At 51.6% G+C, this 25622-nt stretch overlaps 1 protein-coding gene across 2 annotated transcripts in view; it reads left to right on the top strand.

Annotated features, from left to right (window-relative positions):
* The window catches only part of SLC35F3 (solute carrier family 35 member F3), a 236937-nt gene that overhangs the window by 152413 nt on the left and 58902 nt on the right, over positions 1 to 25622 (top strand). For both annotated transcript variants that reach the window (XM_084756622.1, XM_084756623.1), the window contains one exon: positions 13217 to 13541. In XM_084756622.1, the coding sequence (XP_084612748.1) occupies positions 13217 to 13541 (325 nt within the window). The remainder of the gene's footprint in view (positions 1 to 13216; positions 13542 to 25622) is intronic.

The raw sequence follows: 25622 nt of genomic DNA, 5'->3' as shown, positions 1-25622 counted from the left end.
CCTGAACATAGAGATGTAGTAAACCAATTGATCCTTTTGTGTGTGTGTGTGTGTGTGTGTGTGTGTGTATATGTGAATGAGTGTGAGTATATATGTGGGCATGTGCATCCACATGTGTGTGTTTGTGTGAGAGTGCATGTGTGATTGTGTATATGTGTGCATGCACACCTGTGTGTTTATGTGAGTGTGTGCACACATGCACATGTGTGTTTCTGTGGGTGTGCATGTATGCACACGCATGTGTGTGCGTATGTGCACACATGTGTGGTTCAAGCTACAGTAGGAAAGCGTTGAGGATACCTGGTGGATGGGCTCAGAAGATGACTTACGTGGTAAAATGGTCATCACATAAGTGTGAAGACCTGAATTTGCACCTCCAGAATCCATGTAAAATCTGGGCATGGAGCCACCGACCCACAAGTCCAGAGCCAGGGAGGCAGGACAAGCGGATCCCTGCGGCTCACGGGCCACCAAGGAGTGACACATCCGTGAGCACCAGGTTCAGTGAAAAATGTATCTCAAGTAATAATGATGATAATAATACAGAGTGATTTGAGGAAAGCACCTGACGTTGGCCTCTGCCTCATACCATGCACACCCCTGCACACACACACACACATACACACACACACACACACACACACACACACATACACACACACACACAAGAGAGTGCTTGTTGGTGCAGAGGCTCAAGCATGAGTTACTAGGCTTAGGTTCAGAGCTGACATGGCTTCCTTCTTGCTGTGAGTCCTGGGCATAGGCTGCCTCATCCACTTTCACCGCATCCCTGTGCAGCAGGTCCTCATACAGCCCCTGACATGTGTGTGTGTGTGTGTGTGTGTGTGTGTGTGTGTGTGTGAGAGAGAGAGAGAGAGAGAGAGAGAGAGAGAGAGAGAGAGAGAGAGACAGTGTAAGGTGCAGTTAAGTGACATACTGAGGCTGTTGCCCTGAACATCCACATTCTAACCACTGTACACACACACAGACACACACACACACACAGACACAGACACACACACGAGGGGGAGAGAGAGAGAGAGAGAGAGAGAGAGAGAGAGAGAGAGAGAGAGAGAGAGAGCAGGGTAAGGACAGGACAGAGGACCAATCAACAAATCAAGGCTCCAGAATTGAGCAGAGGGCGGGAAGGGAGCAGGCACCGAAGGACCCTGGAAGCCTGAGTCTGAATTTGCCAGGAACCAGAAACACTGTGAGCAATAAAGCCAAAAGAGGAGAGGGCACCCATCTCTGAGAGCAAGAGAGGGAGGGGTCATGGTCAACCAAGTGTGCGTCTCAGCAGCGTCTACAGTGGCAAGTGGAGAGTCCTGCCACTGGCGACAAATGAATGGGCAAGTGCAGAGTTCTGACAGGCACCTTACGTGTGAGATGCTGGTGGAAGAGGGGAGGTCTAAACAGCCGCGTCAGAGGAGAGGCCCTCACCATGTGGCAGCGAGGAGCCCACAGAAAGAGAACCCAAAGACCGGGCCTCGGCGAGTGACATATCCACAAGGCGGGAGAGAGAATGTTCTGCAAGAAACGGTTTTACATGGATGCTGGCCAACCAGCCAGGTGGTGAGGGGCGAGACGCCTGCCTTAGGGTAGGAGAGCGTTTGCCAGCTGGGCACAGTAAAGGTGAGGGGATGAGGTGACTGGCCTGGAGGAACAGCAGGGGCAGAGAGGGGTGGGGCCGTGGGCCCCTTGTGGAGCAGGGGAAAGAAGTGGTGAGGGAAGAGGCGGCAGTGGAATGTGGGAGCCAAGGGAGGCATCAAGACCTGCTCTGGATCCCTTGATCTTCGCAACGTAGGAAGTAGGTTTTTCGCCTGCCGCAGATGATGGATGCGGATGGAAAGCCTGAAGAGGTGGGAACCAGTTCACAATAGCTCTGCAGAGACAGCCAAAAGAGGGATTTAATTCTTAAAAGCCTTTTTGGCGAGTGAGGCTGTCCCACTAGTTAAGACATCTTGTTCCTTGGCGGAAGGGTCTAGAAGGAAGAATGCTGAATAAGGTGTCAGGACGCCAATCTTCCTTTCCTATACCTTCCCCCCCAACCCCCCAAACTCACTAATTAATATATCAGATGTGTCACCTTGGCCTCTGGGAACCAGCCGTCTCTTCCCTCAGGACTAAATCTTCCATCAGCTCTCTGAGCAGGGACATTCCGTGAATCCAGCAAGTGGCTGACCCAGTAAGACATTGCTGAAGCTGATTAAAAGCCCTTGGCCAACATGAGTAGGGCTCTGGGTGACCCAGGGACAGACAGATGACAGGGACTGGGGTGTGTGGGCGTGAGCAAGCATGCACCCCATGTGACCTGCACTTTGGGAGGGGGCAGCGTTGATCAGTGCGGAGCTAAGACCTGCAGCATGACTCAACCTCGTCCCATAGTCTTAGCATTGGGAAGCTAAGAGACAGGGGCTTTCCATAACAAGGTAGCAGAAAAGTAACTGCAAACAATCCCAGAAAGAAGCCAAAGCTGGGGAAGGGAGGGAGGGAGAGAGAGAGAGAGAGCTCCATGCTATGGGTGAACTATGGTACACCACCACTCCCAAGGAGCAGAAGTGGGAGACTGAATCTGGAGGTCACGTTTGGCCCCCGAAGGCCAACCCACTTCATCCCTCACCAGCAAGTCCACTCTTGTCACTGCTGTACTGTGAACTGGCAGGAAGTTTTAGAAACGGCATTTTCAATCCCAGATAAAAAAAATGCCCAGAGGCCTGTGCACTCAGCTGTAAGTTTGCTCTGTTCCTCTGTTTGTTTCTGTCTGAAATTCCAGCCGACCAAAAGTGGAGGAGTACGAGCAGAGTTGGCCAGCTGCCCCTTGCTGAAGGGTCCAAAGGATGCTGGGGGAAGACTGTTCCCTAAAGGGGTGGTCCTGCATATAACCCACCCACTTGTTAACCCACCTTTGACCCAAGAGCCTGACGTCGAAGGTTCTAAACACACTAACGTTCACAGGAGGAAAACACCAGAAAATACAAGCGTGTGCTCACCTGTCTGGGTGTGTGTGGAGGTCGGAAGCCGCAGTTGAGCCTCAGCAGTTTTGTGGTACCTGCTGCATGTATTCAGAGACGAGGGAGGAGCACCGTGAGCATGCTGGACAGGCCGTGACTAGCGTGTGGATTAAGATGCACCCAAGAAGCACACATGTTAGGGGCAAGAACCAAGACACACTGCCTCCCAGAACAGACACCAAGGCTCCCTCCAAAGTGTGCACAGTCTGACTCGGTGCCTTTGCTGGCCAGTCAGCTCCTCACGGGACAGAACTGGCCATGGGCTGTGTAAGTCCAGGCCTGTCTTAAGCCCGTGAGGCAATGCCACTGAGCCGTTTGGGAGTGATCTGGAGAGCTCCGAGGAGGATGAGGGCGAGGGGGACACCCCAGCAAGGGGGCTGCTCCTTGGGTGGCAATTGTGTTCATTACCCTTCCTGCTATGGAGACAAAATATGCAACGTTAGCAGCTCAAAGGAGGGAGGACTTATTTTGCCTCATGATTTTGTAGGTTTCGGTCCATCATCTTTGGCGGCATTGGTGCTAGGCCTGAGTGAAGAAGAGCATTATGGGAGAATATGGAGGAGCTCTTAGTAGACAGGAAACAGGAGACATAAGCATAGATATAACCCAAGGATGCACCCTAATTATCTACTTCCTCCAGCCAGGCCTCGCTTTCCACAGCTCCACCCCCTCCTGATAGTTAATCCACTGGAACTTTGAACCCCTCAATGTATCAAAGTGCTGATTGCTCAGAGTCCTAGAGTTGTAATCATCTCTAGACACGCCCTCACAGAAGCACCCAGAAGTGGGCTTGCTAGCCTTCTAGGTGTCTCTCAATCTGTTCAAATTGACAAGTGAAACTACCCACCCCAGAGTGATAGCAAGGACGTGGACTAGAAGGAGGTGATTGACTGCAGCTCTCGGATGCTTCAGGGAGACCTTCAGGGGAACCCATACCATCAGCTCTGCTGCACCCCCACCCACCTCACACCCTTCAGCCACCCCCTGTGATATTTTGAGTAAGTATGGTCCCCACAGGCTCATGTGCTTGAATACTTGGTCACCAGTTTAGTGGAACTGTTTGGGAAGGATTGGGAGGTGTGGCCTTGTTGGAGGAGGTGTGGCCTTGTTGGAGGAGGTGTGGCCTTGTTGGAGGAGGTGTGGCCTTGTTGGAGGAGGTGTGGCCTTGTTGGAGGAGGTGTGGCCTTGTTGGAGGAGGTGCGGCCTTGTTGGAGGAGGTGCGGCCTTGTTGGAGGAGGTGTGGCCTTGTTGGAGAAGGTGTGGCCTTGTTGGAGAAGGTGTGGCCTTGGAGGAGGTGTGGCCCTGTTGGAGGAGGTGTAGCCCTGTTGGAGGTGTGGTCTTGTTGGAGAAAGTGTGTCTCTGGGGAAAAGTTTGGAGGTTTCAAAAGCCCACACCAGACTCAGTCTCTGCCCGCTGCCCGCAGATCAGGGTGAGTTCCTGCTCCAGCTCCAACAGCATCTCTGCACACTGCCACACTCCCCACCATGACAGTCATGGACTCACCCTCTAAAACTGTAAGCCTGCCCCCCCGTCACGTGCTTTCCTTTAAAGGTTGCCCTGGTCATGGTGTCTCCTCTCAGCAGTAGAACAGTAACTAAGATACTTCGCAAGTCTCCATATTGTCCAGAAAGTTCAGTATCTACTATAAAATACTAATTTCATTTTTTAAAAGATGTCTTCACGTAGACAATAGTTTCTCTGATCTCTCTCTCTCTCTCTCTTTCTCTCTCTCTCTCTCTCTCTCTCTCTCTCTCTCCCGCCTCCATTGAGGAGTTACTTCACAACTAAAGTTGGAACAATTCGCAAGGAGAACACCTGTGAAGGGGAGCCCACTTCTGACTCAGAGTCGTTCCCTTTCCTTCTAGAAAGCCATCAAAATAAAGGTGCTGACACCTGTGCTGGTCACCCCACTCCTGCACAGTGACAGGCTGGGTCTATGCCTAGCCCTTTATAAGCACAGCATACACTCTGCCGTGCACCCCACTCCTGCACAGTGACAGGCTGGGTCTATGCCTAGCCCTTTATAAGCACAGCATACACTCTGCCGTGCACCCCACTCCTGCACAGTGACAGGCTGGGTCTATGCCTAGCCCTTTATAAGCACAGCATACACTCTGCCGTGCACCCCTTGCATTAATCGGTCCAGCTCAGCGCAGGCTGCAGAGCCCCATCACCTTGTCTCCTCACACTTCTCAAGGCTGCGAAGGGACTGACACACCGCGTCCTGATGGGACTGTCTGCTTGCTGTGCTTCCATTTGGCTGTTTTTACATGTATGCATGTGAGGGTTGGGGTAGGGCGGTTCTCTGCTATTTCTTCCTGTAAGAACACGAATACCCAGGGCTGGGGAGTTGGCTCAGCTGGTAAGGCCCTTGCCTTGCCAGCATTAGGACCTGAGTTTGGTTTCTAGAACGCACATTGAAAATGCCAGGTGTGCTGGCACACACTTGGGGAGGTGGAGACAGACAGACCACTAGCTAGCCTGCCTGGCTGAATTGGCACACTATAGTTGAGTTAGAGACTTTGTCTCAAATAACAGGATGAATGGGTCCACCTACAGTTGGTCACCTGATTCCTGCATAGTGATAGGTCTGGGTCTCTGCCTGGGTCTTTATGAGCACAGTGTGCATTTCCCCGTCCTGTACCCCCCACCAGCACCAATTAATCAGTCCAGCCCAGCACAGACTGTAGAGCTCAACCACAGCTTTTGTCCTCGCAGTTCTGCAGGCTGGGGGGATCGCTTAGGAATGACACCCAACATTGGCCTCTGGCCTCTGCACATATGTGCCCACATACAGAAAGCACAGCCATCCCATCAAGCTAGGACCTATCATTGCGAACATGTTTGCCTTACTTAATCTCCTCTACAGAGGTCCCACCTCCAAGTACAGCCACACCTGGCATCAGGACTTCAAGTTAGGATTTGAGAGGAGTCCCATCACCCCAGCACACTTAAATCCCAAGATAGCAAATCCTAGCCCAGAGCCCCGCAGACTCTCAGGCTCTTCTGTCCTTATAGGAACCTGGCCTGCCCACCATCACAGCCCTTACCAAGTTCCCCATGTTCACTCACTGACCTATGACCTGGAAATAATCACTCTCAAAGCCTCCTCTGTCTTGGTGATGCCACAGAATGGCACTTATTGCCACAATCATAATGAAGAAGAAAAGAGACAGCACGTGCTGGCAGAGCTTGGTGTAGACACAGGGTGCCTCACCGTCTTTTCGCTTACTTCCTCAACTTCATTGCTCAGGTCAGCACTTCATTTGTCCCTGGTCTCCAGTTTCTCTCCATGATCAGAAACATGGCTGGGGTCCCGGCCATGGCAGAACAGCTGGAGTTGGCTCTGAATCCCCATGAGGGTGAGGGTGTATGTCTGGCAGAGCCGCGTGGACACGGTGGTCTGAGGGTTGTTACTGAGGGGATACAGAAGGTCAGGGCCTGATCCCCAAGTCTTCTCCTTCCTTTCCTCTGTGCCACTGTGTGATCATTGCAGGTAGATCCTGAGTGAACATTTAAAAGAGTGAATGAAACAAAAAATGCTCAAGTGTATTTGGGGAGATGTTACCCTTGAAAATAAGCAAACACAAAAGCTTTCTTCTGAGCCCCTCATGTTTATGAGATGCCAAGTTGGTAGCCTGGTCTGAGCTGTGTCTCCGTCGTCTTTTCCTGGGACGTCTGAGGGAAAAAGAGAAGAGCTAGGCTGGTTCCCTGAGCAGTCCCCCTATGGTGTCCTGGTTGAGCAGAATGAGAAACAGTTTAGCCTTTAAGATGTGGACATGGGATACTGCCCACTTGCACTTCTGGGGGTGGGTCTACCTTGGGCCCAACGTTGGGTCCAACGTTGATGGACAGTAGAGATTTGTAAGTGAGCACTTCAAGCCGAGTCACCTGAGAGAGATGTCCACACACGCCTACATGTAAGTGCGCACAGCAGCACTGTCCATGGCAGAGCCACCTCTGGTGTCTGTCAGTGGACGAGCTGATGAGCAGGGTGTGGCCCTGGTGTCTGTCAGTGGACTAGCCAATGAGCAGGGTGTGGCACATGGTCCATCCACACAGTGGAATACTATTCAGCCGCAAATCTGCCAGCATATGGAATGCATAGATGAGCCCCCACACTCAATCAAATGCACAAGCCTACATTTTTATAGTCTAAGGACATGTCCTGGTTACCTAGGACTGAGGCCAAGGGCAAGAAGTGATCAAAACCAAGGTTTAGGACTCGTTCGGAAGGTAAAAGACACTGTAAATATGTGTGATCCTGATGGCTTCTTAATCTGATAATAGTTAAGAACGGCTGGTGTGCACCAGAGGGGGCTAGACATTATGCTGTAGAGTTAGACCTCAGCCAAATTGAGAAACTGTGACTGCACCGTCTGTGTAACCAGAGCAGAGAGCTCTTGCCTCGCATCGCTGTGCGGTGGCATTTGTTTTCTTTGTAGGCGACATACACCATGGCAGCCTCTCACGTCCTCTTTGACTCCAGCCTTGAGTCCCTTCCCCTCAGGGACCCTCTCTGGAGAGTTTGCCAGAGAGTGTTTGTGTTGTCTCAGAAGGTTCAAAGAGATCCATCTTATGGGAATTTTTAGAGACACAAAATGACTTTATAACCTCACTGTCTAATAATAGAAGGGGCCTCCCCTAGAGAGACATAAAAATCACCCAATTTATCACTTCCTCTAGGAAGAGTCACAGACACCTCCCAATATGAAAGGTCTCTTGGTACCCAAAGGGGCTGGTGCCTGAGACACACCCCAACTCACCTCACAGGGCCCAGACTCGCGGCACAGCCTCCAGGTGTGGGTTCTGCCTGCCCAGAATGAGCAGACTGCTTAAACCCGCCTCTATAAATCCCTCAGAGGAGACAAACACACAGACAGGTGTCTGTGTGGGAGGGGCCCGAAGCACCTGTCAGCTCTTGAGGAAGGGAGGGAGGGGGGAGGGGAGGGGGAGAGAGAAGAGAGAAGGAGAGGGAGGGGAGAGGAGGAAGAGAGAGAGGGGGGGAGGGAGAGAGAGAGCATGCCCTGCATTTTAGGGGAAGTAAAGTTCTTTAAAGGTTTCCCAGACTTAAGGACTTGAAAGGAGCCTGAGGTGGGTGTCCTAACTCCTGTCCAAAGGCTGTCTGAGCATCTTTGGGCTGTTGTTGACTGCGACCCTGAAGACACATCACACAGTCAGATGCATTTCCTCCTATTCTCACATGGGTAGAAAAGTGCAGCCTCTAAGCTCACTCACGGCCTGCTCTACATTCATTCTTCAGCCAAGTCGGCTCTGTCCTGCTCTCTCTTCACTAAGTGGGGTCGAAGGACTCTGGTGGGGGAGGGGGGAGCAGCACCTTGTGTCCTTTAGCAAGTCTGACAGCTTCTCCCCCTGCATGGCTGAGCATCATGGGTGACGAGTGAGTGGTTCAGAGCTCATCATCCTGCTCAATGTCCTGGGGTAAATCACAACCACCCTTGAACTCCTATAGCCTTCCGTGTTGCTGATCTGATCTCAGGTGAAGCTTCAGATTCTGCACCGTTCACCTGACGTGACACTTCAGGAGCATCACTTTGCAATAAGTGGTCTGTGATTTGTGTGTGTGTGTGTGTGTGTGTGTGTGTGTGTGTGTGTGTGTGCGCGCGCGCACGCGTTCGCATGTATGCGTGCGTGTGTCCCTCTCAGAGTTCCCTAAGTACAGGCATGGTGCTCTGGACTTGGTCATAGACTCCAGTGCTCTGGACTTAGCCTCAGCACGTCTCATTGAGTCCTTGGATGACTGGCATGGGCACAGGATGGGGGGACACAACCCTATGAGCAGGGTAGAGTCCATGCTGTGGTGGATTTGGTTTAAATGGAGGAAGGGAACATGGGGCAATCCCATGCCTGCCGTGTGGATGTGGCGATGGGCGGCAGAGGCACAGGTCTGGAGAGACCCTCTGTACTGCTCAGACAGGAGTCCGCAGAAAAACGCAGCCACATGTGGGGCGGCGGCAGCGGAGATGACCACAGATTGATTTCTCTTCCATTCTCAGTATTTTTGTCAGGTAATAATAGGGGAATTTATTATTATTTTTTTATCTGTAGTGGTAGGAAGTGTTAAGAGTAATGACTCGATCGGTAAGGTACATAGCATACAAGCACGAAAGCCTGAGTTTGATCCCCATGTTAAAATGGGGCCTGGGGAGATTGCTTAGGGAGTAAAGCACTTGCTGTGTACCTGTATGGACCAGAATTCAGGTCCCCAAAACCCACATAAACCTGCAGTGGGGGTGGCAGCCTGCCTATGGTTCTGGAACATGGGAAACAGAGACAGGAGCAAAGAAAGAAAGGTACCCAATGTCAACCTTGAGTCTCCTCACACATGCTCACACGCATGTACACACATCACACATACATATGTAAAAATAAAGTAAAAATAAAAATATGGGTGTGATGGTACACACCTGTGATCCCAACATTGGAGAGGCAGAGATAGACGGATCCCTGGGGCTCGCTGACCAACCAGCCTGGCATGATCAGTGAGCTCCAGGGCTCTGAGAGGCCTTGCTCAAAAACAAGATGAACTGCACCTGAGAAATGACACCCAGCCTCCACGGGTGCACACGTGCGCGCGCACAAGGAGGAAGATGAGGATGATGGTATCACCAGGACTTGAAGGCTCCATGTAATGACATCAGAGTGGCAGCATCCTTGTCTACTGCTTTTTATGAGTACAGGCTGGTGTTGCCACAGTGCGTCCTGGGAACATTCTAGTCCCCACCACAAGCGTTACATCTTTGACAAGTGTGGTGACTCACAGGTAGCCCGTTAGCCTTGAACTTGTCTCTGTTCATCTGTCTCTACACTTACTCGGCCGCAGATCACTTAGGTAGAATGCCGCTGTCTGCCTCACTCTTGGGAAAACCCAGCTCCAACTTAGTGTTATTGTTTTTTATAGCATATCACACTGGGTTGAGCATTGAGTGTCTTCATTTCATTTGTTACTGGTAATGCTCCCTCGGTGAGAGGATTTGGAGAGATCACAGTGATAAGAGACTGGCTAGATCCGGAAAGCACATTTCAGCAGCGTGGGAATTGGGCGGTGTGGGTGGAAGGATGGGGGAAGTCCGTACAAGTCCTTGCCGCACAAACATGACAGCTGAAGCTCCAGCCCCAGCACCCAGCTGAAACAAAGCCAGACACGGTAGCGCGCAAACCTGTAAGCCCGGCGTTGTGGAGACAGAGGCAGGAGGATTCTTAGGGCTTGCATGTCAGCCAGCCTCGCTGAATCGGTGAGCTCAGGTTCAATGAGAGCCTCTGTCTGAAAAGGGAGGTGGAGAGTAATTCAGGAAGACAATGATGTCATGCGATTTGGCGGCATTATGTCTTCTCAAGGTTACCAGCATCAATGATTGGTCCCCTGTGTTGGCAAGCTCACCGTGCCGTGCCATATTGACCCCTTTCCTCGTTGTTGCCAGATACCTGCCAAGAAGTAAGTTGAGGAAAGTGGATCTATTTTGGCTCAGTTTGGGGGCCACATAAGAAGTTTGAATAGGACAGCTTTCCTGGGGTCCTTCCCACTTGGACATAGACATGTCAGGAACAGGAGGAGATATATCCATCCCAGGTCAGCTTCAAATTCACCGTGTAGCCAGGGATGAGCTCCTGGTCCTCCTGCTTCTAGCTCCCAAGTGCTGGGATTACAGGCATGCACGACCGCAGTTCAGTGTTGTAGGTGGAGCCCAGAGCCACGTATGAGGTAGCCATGTGCTTCGCTAACATCTACATCCCACTCCAAGCTGCTGCATGCCACTGAAACACAAGAGTCTGGTATTTTGGGCTGAAACAGATGCAGCAGACCACCTTGAGTTGGGATTTGCCCAGCAGAAGTCAAATGTTTCAGAAAACATGAAAACTGTTTAAATGCCTGTTGGGGTTAGGCAAAATGCAGAGCACGTGTAAAACCCAGTCTGTTTGGTTCCCATCCCCTGCACCCCTGTTGTGACAAGGGCCCCTGGGTAAGTGTGTTTGTGCACTCAACCAAGTGCTGTGCCGACTCCATGAGAGGCAAGTTCTCCACATCTGCCTCTGTCTGTGCTCACACCGGACACCAGCTCTCCAGATGTCTGTCCATGCTCACACCAGACACCAGCTCTCTTGCCTTATTGGGGTCCTCTCCAAGCAGCACAGCTTTCTGTGTCTACGGTCTCTCACACAGCAGCTGCCCAGAGCTTGGAGGAGAGCCTGGAGGCCTCCTGCAGGAAGCTGGGTGGAGTGGGCAGAAGGAGGAGAGACGTCTACCTAGGTGTGGTGTAGAGAGTCGTCTGCTCTTCAGGGCCAGACAGACAGGAGCACCCATCAAAATCCTGAACCATCTAGATGTCATCACTCCCTCCACTAGGAAGCCCTGGGCCCTATTCCAACTCAGCCACATGCGAACACACATGAGCTGATATGAACGAAGTGAAAAGCCAGACCTAGTGGTCCACACATGTCACCCCAATCCTGGGAAAGCTGAGGCAGAAGGATGGTCAAGACCAGCCTGAGCTACAGTAACCTGAAAACTTAGACATATGTGGTGCTGAGAAGCCTTGAAGCCTCAGCTCCACTCCTTCATTTCTTTTCTCCTTCTTCCTCTTCTTCTTCCTCTTCTTCTTCTGATGAGAGAGTCACAGCAGACAGTAAATCTCTTAAAAAGAGATTTATCGGAGGGACGAATCCAGGAGTGGCTGCCTCTGCTCCTGGGAGAAGACGGCAGAGAACTGGGCAGACACAGCCTTTATATAGGGGTTCTTAGGGGGCAGAGCTTTTTGGGGTGTGGATTGGTGGGATTTCAAGCCTGGGCTGTGAGACACTCAGGGATTGGTGGGTTTTGTCCAGACTTCTCATTCTAAATTAGCATAATCTGTGATGAGTCCAACTGAGGGGCTGGAGATGGCAGTTACAGAGGAGGGGGCGGGGTGGCTGGGCTGCTGGAGCTTTCTCAGGCACAGGTCTGGCTACTTTTCTGCCTTGAGGGGTAATAAAATTTACAATGTGTCCAAAATTTACAAAGAGTCCACTGTGAAGGCCGAAGCAGGAAAGGTTTTCGTCATCGTGGACAGCTCCCACAAGAGCGGCAGCTGGCTTTCTGAGGCAGGAAGGGGTCTGGTTTTCATGGGCCAAAGCAGGAATCATCACCATGGACAGCTCCCGTGGAGGGGCCAGGAAAGAGTAGGCTGAGGCAGGAGTAGTCACCATGGACAGCTCCCGCTGAGGCACTGACAGGGCCAACTCCATTTTGTCTCCCATCTCTCCAAGCCCCAGAGTGGGAAGGAGGGGCTGACTGCCCTGAGGGGGTGAGGAGGACTGGCAAGCCACTTTAAATTTTAGTGGCCCACTGCTCAAGGACTGCATAGCTCTTGGGGGTGGGCCGAAGGACAGTGGGAGGGGGGATGGTGGGGGCGGGCAGTGGCTTCCCCCAGCTTGGGGAAGGTACCTTGTCACAAGGCTGGGGCAGTGGATAGCAGCTTGGAGGAATGAACTGACAAGGCTATGAGGAGACTAGTCCTTCTGCCCTGGGCCAAGGCTTAATGCAGGGCACCACGGCCTTTGCCTTGGTGGGAGGGGGAGGGGGCATTGTTAGGTTCAGTGCCTGGGAGTATAGCGGCTCTGATCTGGCCGTGGCGGTGGTAGCAGCAGCAGAGAAATCCCTACACCCAACACCACAAGTACATGCATCAGGCTGGAGACATCTCTCGGTTGAGCTGTGCACAAAGCCCTGAGTTCAATCTGTAGTATTTCATAAGCCCTGGATGCAGTGGCTCACAGCTGCAATCCCATTGCCAGGGAGGAACGAGGAGAAATGTCAGAAGTTTAAGGTCATCCCCAACTTCCTGGAGAGTTCAGAGTCACCCTGAGACATATGAGACCCCATGTTTCAGCTTTGACATCTGTTCTGGAAATAATGTTCCCCGAGCTCACTAGGCAGATCACCTGTGGAAGTCAGGTCTGGCTCAAGGATCTGGGGCAGAGCCTGTGAGTTTGCCATTCTAAAAGGCTCCCAGGGTACTGAAGGGGGTTCTGGTAGAGCCTGGCCTGGGCATCACCAGGGTGGGAAACCTAACACATATCTTCTGACTGCAGTCCAGGGCGCTGCCCAGCTCCCCAGCTCCCTTCCCTACCCCCATGGTTGCCAGGGATCCAAATGTGGGTTCAGCCAGAAGTCTGAAGATCCAGCTAACACCCCTTCTCTTCCTCAGGGGAGGAGCGCCCCCGGGAGCCCCCGGGCCCTGCAGAGGCCCAGGCGCCAGCTGGGACAGAGCCTGGCGGGAGGACGAGCCGGCACCACTGGACATGTTCTCGAGAGCAGCTGAGGAAGGTCTTCTGGGGTGTGGCCGTCCTGCTCTGTGTATGTGCCTCCTGGGCCGGTTCTACGCAGCTCGCCAGGCTGACTTTCAAGACCTTCGATGCGCCCTTCACCCTGACTTGGTTTGCCACCAACTGGAACTTTCTGTTCTTCCCGCTGTACTATGCGGGGCACGTGTGCAAGTCCACAGAGAAGCAGTCTGTGAAGCAGAGATACAGGTAGGGACTCTCAGACCGCCGGTCACTCACTGGGGCTGTCCCCCACCTGCCGGGCTGCTGAGCTGACCCGGAAGCCAATTCTGGCAGGCCGTGGGAGGGACCAAGGGTGAGACAACACAGTAGATGCTTCTGTTCTGCCCTTAGGTCGAGGCCAGAATTCCTTCGGCTTTCTGTGTCAAAGCCTCCAGTCTCTACCTCCACCATAGCATCCCATTTCTATGCAACAGGGAACAGGCAGCATCTGCTAGAAGCAGGCATGGTAGTAGGTCTTGGAGGCAAGGAAATGGATGCAGAATGCTCCCGGCAAGGAGAGCGAAGCCTGGGTGAGGTAAGGACAAAGGTGCAGGGAACCAGGTGCTGGGGAGCTTCCTGCAGCTCACCTAGCCTCTTTCTTACTTTCCACACATGTCCTCCCTCAGGAGAATAATAGCGTGACTTTGAATATCTGATGACAAGGCAGGGTGTACAGTTCACAACCCATATCATCTCCCACGGAATGATGACCCAACCTTGCCACGCAGGTGTTTTCCCCCTCCCCCCAGCTCTTCTTGAGAGTCATGGGTGTGGCCCATGGTGTTCCATAATAGCAGCACCTCATACTTCCTCTGTGTCTGACAGGGGCTGTGTCCGAGCACGGCCACAATGTGTCTTACCTGAAACACCCAAGAGAGACTGTTGGCCAGGATGACACTACTGACCCTGGAAACCGTCCCTGGGGCTGAGCAACAGCTGGAAGTCATAGACACTTCCCATCACCCTTCTCCGACCGTACCTCATTCATTCATCGCAGATCCCCTTAAAGTCGCTGTCCTAGGTGGCCTCTCTATTGCTATGATAAAACACTGACCAAAGACATCCTAGGAGAGAAAGCAGTTTATGTGGCTTACATGTGTTTATCATACAGTGTCCATCACTGTATGGAACCAGGGCAGAGGTCAAAGCAGGAACCAGGAGGCAGGAACTGAAACAGAGATCATGGCTTGCCCTCCATGGCTTGCTCAGCCTACGTTTTTATAGCACGCAGTACTGCTTGCCCATGGGGTAGCACAGCCTGCAGTGCAGTGGACCCTCCTACAGGCCAATGTGATAGAGGCATTTCTCAGTTGAGGTTCCCTCTTCCCAGAGGACTCTAGCTTGTGTCAATTGGGGGGAAAAGAGAGTAGGAGGAGAGAGAGAGAGAGAGAGAGAGAGAGAGAGAGAGAGAGAGAGAGAGAGAGAGAGAATGGAAGGAAGGAAGGACGGAAGGAAGGAAGGAAGGAAGGAAGGAAGGAAAGATCCAGCACAATTGCCAATTCCCACTGATCACCACCCACTTCAAATCTCAGGCCTGTCTGAAGTTGCTCTTAGAAATAAGTCACCAGATAAGGAAGAAAATCACACCTGATGTGGTGGTGCACACCTGTGATTCCAGCACTCAGGAGGCAGAGGCAGGCAGATCTCTGTGAGTTCAAGGCCAGGGCAGTTTCCAAGGTGAGTCTAGGATAGCCAAGGCTACACAAAGAAACCCTGTCTTAGAAAGAAGGAAAAAAAGAAAAAAAGGAAGACCATCACTGGGTCCAGGCAGGAATATGGAGAATGATGGGGATGTGGAGAATGATGGAAGGCTCGACCGGAACTAGACTTTATCTGAGGAATCTGCTTTGTATCCTCACAGACTTAGAGCTAGAGTCCTTTAAAAACAGACATGTAACACCAGACACAGACTCAAGAGGAAAGGGCTTCAATGGTGCTTGCTCGTAGCCCCATGGCCAGCCTTCTGTGTCTTTCAGGGCCCAAGGACAGGAACCCAGAGCCCATGGAGTCTTCCATGTTGACTTAAGGCAACAGTTCCTAGGCCAGCCAGAAAAGTCTGAGGAGGTACTTAATGCGGCAAGCACTTCTGAACAGCAGCCAAGACAGGAAGCAAATAGGTTTAGGAACTGAGAGAGGGCCCAAGAAATCCCTGAAGGCAAGAAGGAAGTGACGGCCTGAGTCACAAAGACAAGCAGACATCCAGGAAAGGATACATTTGGTAGCTAAGTGGTCCTGAGTGTATCGGCCTGTAATTAGGAGACAAGACAAATGTTCCTGTCTGTTTCCATCAGCGGGGCACACAGCAAGAGGCCCTGAACCACAAAGGCAGCACAGCGCTGTCTCAAACTCAGGCAGTGGCCCCCATCCATCTGGGGACAGCTTTGGCTGCTGACAGTTGGGGGGCAACCTCACACAACTTAAGCTGTTGGGCTGAAAACCATGCACGCGGTGTCAGTCTCAGGGTGGCTACAAGGTCAAGGCAGGCAAGATGAAAGGCTACATGGAAAGAGTAAGTCACACAGAGAAAAGCACAGATGCCTGGGCTCCAGGCTGTCGGCTTCCTGTGCAAGCGTCCAGGAAAGGTCAAGAAAGGGAGCTGGTGAGATTTGCCTTAAGCCTGACAATCCTTGGGACACACCTGGTAGAAGTAGGGACCGACAGCAAGTTGTCCTCCACTTGTGTGCCGTGGCCCACGTGCACCTGCCCCACCCCCACACTGCCTCCACACACAGTAAAGGAAATGGAGCCATGGGTTGGTGATTAACCATGCTTGCTGAGAGGGCTGGAGTTTGGCTCCCAGCATCCACACCGGGCGGCTTTCGACTGCCTGTAACTTTAGTTCCAGCAAATCCAGTGCCCTCTTTCGAACTCAGTGGGCACCAGCACACATGTCTGCATGCACACCCTTGCAGATACAAACACGTACACATAGATAAGCATAATAATAAAAATTTTGAAGAGAGTCATGAAAAAGAATTCAGCTCACTGCCAGGTTGCCTGGAGGGGATTACTCTATGACAAAGCCGGGCCATACCTCGCCCAATTCCCGTCTGATTATCCCCACTTCTAAATACTCTCTCTTCTAAGCATGGGTGGTAACATTCTGTGGCTAAACAAGATGCTCAGTTGGCAGCCAGTTCATAGTGTGCAGGGAAGCTGTGAACACCACCACAGGGGGAGGGGAGGCTCTCCCTCCATAGTGAGAAGACTCTCGGTACCACAGACCTCACAGAGAAAGTCACGACTGCCACAGCTCAAATGGGGAGGACTCTCAGAGTGGAGGACACCCGAAATCATGTCTTTCGTCTTTGTGCTTTAGTCAAAACTGATGCTAAAGGGAGCCTTAGCAGATCGGTCTCTTGGCAGAGAGCATTAGCGGAGAATCAAGAGAACAGAAGAAACCTGTGGCCGATAGGCAGCGGCCGGATGGTGAAGCAGATTCTCTGGGTTTTCTGGAAATAGAAGCTTCTCCCTCCTGAGCAAAAGCTGCAGGTGTTGGGGGGCACCAAAGAGAGGCCGATATGTGGTATATAATCCCAGACAGCTGTGCACTGGAGAGGTGTGGCTACGGGCTGAGACGCTGGTGGGGGTACGTGGGAGGGGATGCCCTGCCAGCCCCTGTGACCCTGGACCAGGAAGACGGTATCTCAGACCCAGGAGTGCCAGAGTCAGCAGAATGAGGCCTTTGCAGCCTTCTCAGTGGGCCTTCCAGAACCTTCTAGCCATGCTGACCTGCTTTCAAAGGCAAACGCTGAGGGCTTCTACCACTGTGCAGCTGTCAAAAAGGAAAACAGGAAAAGAGAAAAGGAACAGAGAGGCAGCAATGTCTTTCCTCGACTTTTGTAGTTCTAAGTTTCTAAAAGCTGGGCCTCAGACACAGAACAGCACTCAGAGGCAAGGGGCATTCTGGTCCTTGTACCCTCAGTGTACACGGGGTAAGTGCGTGTGTGCCTGCCTGCACAGATAGCCACAGGAATGATGTCAACCTCACAGAGGCAAATTCCAGTGTTTGTATCTAGAGGTTGGTGGGTTTGGGTTTGAAAATGGTTCCTATGTGTCAAAGTGAAACCCCAGGAAGCAATGATCAAAGAGCCTTGCCCTCACAGAGCTCAAGGTCTGTGGAGGAAGCAAGGGCGTGCATGAGGGGAGCCAAGGAAAAGAGGCCCCAGGGGTATACGGCCTTGGTTGCAGCAGAGGAAGCCACAAGGAAGTGAGGCTGGACAGACAGGCAGTTTCTGTGTGGTGAGGACGTATGGGATGTTCTAGGCAGATGGAGAGCTGGGAGCCTAGGAGCATAGGAGCTGCGTGGGTGGGCGCAGATCCCAGGGAGCCCCTGTTCCATGCAGGGGAGGTTCAGAGCTGGCACCACTCCCAGAGCTACTGCAGTGACAACCAGGTTGCAGGTTTGGAAACCACTCCTGGAGAATGTGATGGAGCTGGGCTGCAGGCCAGGTTAGCTCACCAAACACCTCCCTTGTGCCTGCCTGTGGGCAGCTGTGGACGAGGCGCATGCTGTCCGTGTCCCTAAAGACCTGGCAGAGTGGGAACGGAGGCCACAGAGAACCAGAGTGGGGCATGAGGAGGTAGGGGAGGCCTCGCGGAGGACATGCTTGGCAGTATCGTGGCCGCCGGGACAGGGCAGAGTGGATCTTAGAGCAGGCCAGATGGAGGGGACGGGCTGGGGCTTCGTTCTCTGTGTGTGCATGAGCGTGTCTGTATGCGTGGGGGTGCATGTGTACATGTATGTGGGGGGGGGACTAGAGGTCAACCTTGGGCATCGTGCCCCCAATGCCATTCACCTTGCTTCTCCTTCACTGTGATGGCATTTCTCATGAGCCCGGGACTCACTGATTGGCTTAGGCTATTGTCCAGAAGCATCAGGGAGTTTGTCTGTCTCCACTATCACATCTGTCTGTGGGTCCTGGAGATCAGACTTGGGTCCCCATCCCCCACTCCCAGGGATTTAGATGGTTTTGACAAAGACTGATAGTGTGGGAGCCTTTGCCAGGAAGAGGAGCCCTGGAGCCACTGGGAGCACTTCACAGCGTGTTCACGGTTCCCTTCAGGGGTGGGGTGGATGTCAAGTGTCTCCTCGGTATGGGCGCCATCTTTCTCTGCGGCTCTCAGGACCAGTGAGGTAATGTTGCACGTGCTCCAGGACTAAACTGTTGCTTATCTCCCTCAAGAAGGCAAGCTCCCTGAGGGTAAGGAGTTGCTGAATCAGGTCACAAACTTCAAGGGCCAAAAACCGTGTTGGTGTTTGGTTTTGTAACTGGGTTTGGACACTATTTGGTAACTGTGATTTGTGATTTGGCTCTTGTCTGTAACTTGGTGGTTAACAGTGAGCATCCTGGGGCCAGGAGGCTACCTTAGCTGAAGCAAAATGCCACTCCTGTTAACACCACACGTGTGCAGCTAGCCAACCGAGGAGCAGTGCTTCTGAGTGTAGGTGGGAGGCCGCAGCGGGTGAGTCAGGTGGCTGCATAGGTGTGTGTTTTAAGGTGGTGCTTAAACTACTCAAGGATTCATTTTATAAAAAAACAAAACAGAGGGGCTGGAGAGATGGCTCAGTGGCTAAGAGCAATGGCTGCTTTTCCGGAGGCCCTGGGTTCAGTTCCCAGCACCCACATGGCAGCTAACAGCTGTCAGTTAGTCCCTGTTTCAAGGAATCCAGTGTCCTCTCTTGGCCTCTGTGGGCACTGCACAAACCCAGCACACAGACGTAAACACAGGCAAGACACTCACACACATAAAATAAAAACAGTAAACCTTAAAAACAAAGAGGCAAAGCCCCATCCCCGTGCCCTGTCACGGCTCTTAGCTCAGCACACTGGTGCCTTCCAGCATCTGCCCCCACGCACTGCTCCGTAAACAGCTCCGAGTTCACACTTCAGTGTGGGGTAGTGTGCACTCCACAGACAGCTCCAGGGCTGTGAGTTCCTGAAACACTTCTTAGCGGCACCGGCATGGGTAAGAACTGAGGTAACAGCCCCCGTCTCTGCTGTTCTCCCTAAGCCAGCTGCTCCTCTATGTAGGGGTCTCAGCTGGTCCTTAAACAGACAACCAGGTGGGCTTAATGTTCAGCAGTTTAAGAGCACGAACTGTTTCAGAGCCTGCTGTACTGGCTGCTACGCTGTTGCCTCGGTTGCTTGAGTTTTGTCAGAAGGTCAGCCCCAGAGCCTGTGTGTGTGTTAAGGTGTGTACTTGAAGAATAGAAGCTGCTTGTGTGCCTGCCACGCCACACCAGAGGACTTACGTCTAGGGTCAGGGAGTATGTCAAGATACGCCTGACTAAGGAAGAGACTTGGTGTGTTAACATAATGGTCAAGGTCTCTGAAAATTTTCATGGTCAGTCTAACAGGGGCTTATATGCTGTAGGGCAAGAAGAGCTAGCTTTCGGGGCTGGGAGTGAAGTGCTTGCCTGAGCTCCACCCCCCAGCCTCCATATAGGAATCTAGTGTACTGGGCACTTTCAATCCCAGCGCTCGGGAGGCAGAGACAGACAGCAGTTACTTGCTATGCTGGCCAGCCAGCCCAACTTTCTTGTTAAGTTAGTTCCAGGTCAGTGAGAGAATCTGTCTGAAAACAAAACAAATATCACACATACACGCGCACACACACACACACACATCATGCGCACATACATATACACACACATAAGACACACTATACAGGCATACACAGCACATGCACACATACACCACACACATATACACACATATATTACACACACATACACCACACACACATATATTATACACACACATACATACACATACCATGCACACATACATATACATAAACACACATAAGACACACTATACATGGACACACAGCACACACATACCCACATATACCACATACACATATTACACACACATCACACGCACATACATATACACACACATAAGACACTATACATGCACACACACAGCACACACACATACACCACACACACACACACACACACACACACACACATGAGCTAGGTTACAAGAAGAGGAAACCTTTTACTCTCGTAGGTCTTGAGGAACTGTCAGCACACAGGAAGACCCATTGGTGTGGCATATAAAGGATGCAGAGACTTGGCCTGTACATCCTGGTTCACATCCAGGACCAAGAGGCTGAGGCCCCACCCAATGTCACCTTCTTTGTTATGTTTAGTCAAGACTGGTGAACCAACTGACAGGCACAGTGAAACGTAGTCTCGCATTCAGTGAAAAGTCATCTGCTCAGAGACTTAGAACAATCGAAACAGCTGGTGATCTGGTTTGTTCACATTATCGAAGATGTCATCAATGTGTTCAGAGAGAAAGCACTGAGGCCTTGTCTTCCTGGTGGCCCTATACCTCCCCATAAATACATCTAAGAGAGAAGTGGGCAAAAGCAGTCTGTCCTCACAAGAGGGCCCCAGCACGCACAGGGCAGCACAAACCATGCTCTGACACTGTTGTCTAAGTAGTGAGAACATGGGCTTGCCCTTGCCGTAGGATGGATTAAGTGTGTAAGACTAAGCTGTGCTTTCTCTGGGCCTTTCTTTTCCATCTCTGAGACATGAGTATAGATTACAAAAGTCAAGCAAATGACCCTTTGTTCTCTGAGATAGTGAAATGATGGTGATGATGATGATAATGACAGTGACGGTCCTGGGAATGAGGGTAGTGATGGCATCAGTGACGCTCATGGGAGGAATGAGGGTAGCTATAGTGATGTTGGTGGTGATGGTGAGGTGATGGTGACGATGATGATCATGGTGCTGATGATGGTGATGGTGAAGATAACAATCATGGTGCTGATGATGCTGATGTTGAAAATGACAATCATGGTGGTGGTGATGAGGGTGGTGAAACCGACTGAGTCATTCCATCCAGAAAAATCCGTGTCACTGGTGTGGAGCGCATGGCAAGGAGGCCGCTATTGTATGGCATCATGATTTCAAGCTACTGTGGTGGGAAGAGTTTCTGAACAGAAAGGAGCTTTGGGGCAAATGTTGATGTGGGAATGAGAGCAGTGCTGTGTACATCCCCTGCCAAGTCATTCTAGAACCTAACGGAAAGACAGACAAAAACACGATGTGACTCACTTGTCTAGAAAACAAGGTCCTGTCAAGCTCCTGACACTCCTTTTATTTTGTGAAGCCGAAAAAATAAAGGCGAAGTGTCATGTTGCTGCGTGCAGTGCCAGAGCAGCGTACCCCTGGTCACACTGCTCTTCTGTGTGGCCACTGCTGCTGCCAGCCTGGACTCTCTGCAACTCTGGCTAGGCTGCCTGGATCGCCTGGCCTGCACCTCACAGGAAAAAGACACTACAGTGGTGTCACACACAGCGTGTCTCCTTAGCTGCCCCACTCAGCATTTGAACATTTCAAGCCCCATGGATACAGAAGGCCATGGAGATCATGCTTGGAAAGCAGAGACCCCCAAGCTTGGCATGAGGCCAGTTCAAGCTCTCCATCTGCAGCTTGTGTGTTGAATGTGGGTATGAGGGATGTAAGCTTTCCTGGGGCTTTGACTTTCTCATACTGAAAGTGGTGTGGGTGCTGAAGAGAGTACAAAGCACATCCCCTGGAGCCTTCAGGCAGTGCTGTGCTGACGGTGGCCACTCTTGCTGGACAGTGTGTCCTGTGTGGGTGGATATATATATAGTCAGTGACAGTATTCCACATTAAGGGTCTGAGAGAGAGAGAGAGAGAGAGAGAGAGAGAGAGAGAGAGAGAGAGAAAGAGAGAGAGAATGTGTGTACTCATGCATGCTCATGCACATGGGTAGAGGTTGGCATCAGGTGCCTTCCCCAGTAGCTCTCCACATTCTGTTTTAAGACAGGGTCTCTCGCTGCCCTAGTACTCACTGACTAGGCAAGGCTGAGTGGCCACTGAGCTCCAGGAATCCACCTGCCTATGTGTCCTCATAACTGGGGTTCTAAGCATACGTTACCGTGCTGAGGTTTTGTTTTGTTTTGTTTCTTGGCATGGGTTCTGCAGGATCTAACTAAGGCTCTCATGCTGCAAGCCTCATTGTGTGAGCCATCTCCCCTGCCCATATGGTGCGTTTCGTTGGGTTATCGAGCCTCAGGGCAAAAGCACCTGTCTCTCCTTGTGTTTTCACTGGCTGCTTTATTATACTGCTTTCTATAGCTTTTCTCAGCAAAGGGACTTGAAGCCCATGGAAAAGACTCACTTGAGTTGCTGTGCTGATCTTCCAAGCAAAATCAAACCGTTTCTGACTATGCCGCCCGTGCCTTGTCTCGGTCCATAGTAACTGACCTCTTCACCAAAACACAACAGTGTCTTCCCAGATCACAAGCCAGAGCAGGCAAGGCCCATGCCCAGCACTCCCAGGATAGCTCTCCAGCCGCCTCCCATGCCTATAGTAGATCTAGTCCTGAAAAGAATCAGAATGAGCCTCCTGCTTTCTCTTCTTCATCCTTCCGACCACAGAGCATTTCCTGTGCTGTTCTAAGAGAGCCCTCTCTGAAACAGTTCCCTGAGTCGGAGCCCTGAGCCTGGCCTTGAACTGTTGCTTCTGGTGCTGCACTTTGTCCTTGCAGCCCCGCCCCCACGCTGTCTAGTTAAGTCATCACGGAAGGCAAGCAGTGTGACTGGCCAGAACAGACTGCTTTGCTGATGCCTGTGTGCGGTCTATTCTTGGGCTTCCTGGACCTTTTAAAATAGAATTTCAGTAATTACATTCACCTCCTCGGCCGCTTACTACTGTACCCCAGAGAAAGCAGAGACAACATATGTACTTAATGTGACACCGTGGGCTGGGGCTGTGTTCATTTCACGCAGTTCCTTCCTAAGTGCCCGATTTTATGACGCTTGCATTTAATGAGTTACTCTCAAGCATGCATACATTATTAATCTGCAATGTAAAAGAAATTAAAAGGACTAGAGAAATTAAAGGTCCCTTGTTTCAGGAACATGCACACCATTAGACCCTTTATATAGTTTCAGGAACCCACCATTAGTCCCTTTATGCACCAGCCTTTCACCACACATTTCTCTAGGAGGGGGACAGAGAACCTTTAAAAAAGGTTTGGCTCAGCTGTTGGGGCACTGGCTGCTCTTCCAGAGGACCAGGGTTCAAATCCCAGCACCCACATGAAAGCTCACAACTGTGGATAACTCCAAGATCTGACAGCCACGTAGACATACATGAGGGCAAAGCACAAATGTACATAAAATAAAGGTAAATAAATTTAAATAAATAAGTAAAAAGGTTTTAAGCATTTCACCAACACAATGGAAACCCAGGATGAGCATGCCGGTGCAGAGATGTCTGTCAAAGGCTGGTCACTGTTGTATGTGACCAGTGTGTACATGTTCATGTGTGTGTACAGGTACACAAACAAGCTGGTGTCTCAATGCGCCAGAGGTTGACACTAAGTATCTCCCTGGTTGCTTTCCGTCTAGCTTATCGAGACAGGGTCTCTCACTGAACCTGGAGCTACTGGGTAAGCTGGGCTGGCTGGCCACTGAGACCCAGAGACCCTTGTGTGCTGGGATCACAGACACAGGTGGCCATGCCTGACTTCCTCTGTTGGATGTTGCAACCAAGTCCTCATGCCTGGGGAGCCATCACGTCACCCACTGAGCCATCTCCCCAGCCTCTGGCCAGCTGTTTCCTAGGCATTTGGTTAGATTAAAGTTGAATGGAGCCTGGCATGTCTGAACCCATTGTAGGAGGGCTATGTGCTGTGGGGGATGTGTGTTTCCTCCCATATCTGAAGCAAGGAGAATTGATGAGGTAAACTGAGGAAGCCATACCCACATCCTTTTTGGAGACGTGCAGAGCATACATTACCCTCCCTGGTGAGGAGAAAGAGCTGGCACCGTCTAGGTTCATGATCAAACGCTGGGAATCCTAAGCAGGACACCACTGTCCATTTGAAGCAGGTCCCCACTGAAGTTGGGGGCTGGTGGATTAGAGTCAGCTGCCAAGACCCCTGTTTCCCACCTATGCTGGGAGCTTGCTCCAGGAAGGGGCTGCATAGCCTGGGATTTCGTTCCTCCTCTGATTCTAACTTAGGCCACACAGTTCTCTCCAGAGTGCCATGTGCCAAAGGCCACAGTTTGAATGTTAAATGTCCTAACAGGCTCTTGTGTTAGACACTTGGTCTCCCGGTGGTGGCACCGTTCTGGAAGTCTGTGGAACTTTTGGCACCAGCTGGAGGAAGTGGGACACTAAGGGGTTTGAAGGTAACCCGTTTCTGGGTCTGATATGAGTACTCTCCTCCCTGACCCCCAGGATGTGGGAGCCTCTGCGACGTGCCATGAGCATCTATCTCCCTGACAGACTGAAACCATGGCCAGTGTCTCCTCTCCTTCATTAAGTTGCGTCTGTGGGGTTCTCTGTTACAGTGAGGAGAAAGTAGCTGATGGTCCAGCAGAGTTGGTAAAATGTAGCCCGGCATTTGTCAGCCCCATCCCACTGCACCAGCTGCAAACTCAGGCTTCCAGCAGACTCTGCAGAGTTACAATGTATCTGCCAATCAGCAGTGTGAGTCAGAGCTGAAGTTCTGAATGAGGCGCTTTGACAGGCAGCCAGCTCCACTCCAGAGAACATGATCTCTGGACCAAGAACTGGAGTTGGCCTGGAAACCCACATCTGCAGATACACAGATAGACATCCTCTCAGTCCTGGGCGGGGATAAGGCTGTGTAAGTAACCGAGGGGTTCAGATCCCCAGAACTCACGTAAAAAGCAGGGACACGGTGATGCACACCTGTAATTCCAGCCATGGTGAAGCGGAAAGTAGAGGCAGGTGACCCTGGAAGCTTGCTAGCCTGGCCTACTTGCTGAAGGCCCAGACCAATGAGAGACTGACACTATCTCAAGCAAAAAGAGGAAAGGCTAGCACCTCAGACCTCCATGTCCATTACACACACACACACACACACACACACAGACATATACATGCACGTACAAACACACACACACAGACTGTGCTATAGCTGCCATGAGGACTATTGTATATATTCTTATTCTGAATATTTACAATATTTTAAAGAGTATCAAGACAGAAAGTAGCTCCTCAGGCCAGGGACACAGCCTGTCTTACCCTCCTGCTTCTCCCTGCACCTAGCACCATGCTTAGCCTCTGGGCTGGCAGTTTTGCACCCCCCATGGCACATTCAGAGGGGACACGCTAAGAGTGTGCTGACGGGCACTCTCCAGGGCCGCGTGCAGCAAGCTCCTCCTCTACAGCCCAGCACAGCCCACTGAGGCAATGGACACAGCGCCTCGATGATAAAACGGTTTAGACATTTTTGGTTATCATACACCTTTTG

The sequence above is a fragment of the Acomys minous genome (assembly GCF_964271855.1).
Source record: "Acomys minous genome assembly, chromosome: 14".
NCBI classification, from domain to species: Eukaryota; Metazoa; Chordata; class Mammalia; order Rodentia; family Muridae; genus Acomys; species Acomys minous.
The sequence above is the reverse complement of the archived record's forward strand: the minus strand, read 5'-3'. Positions and strand labels throughout refer to the sequence as shown.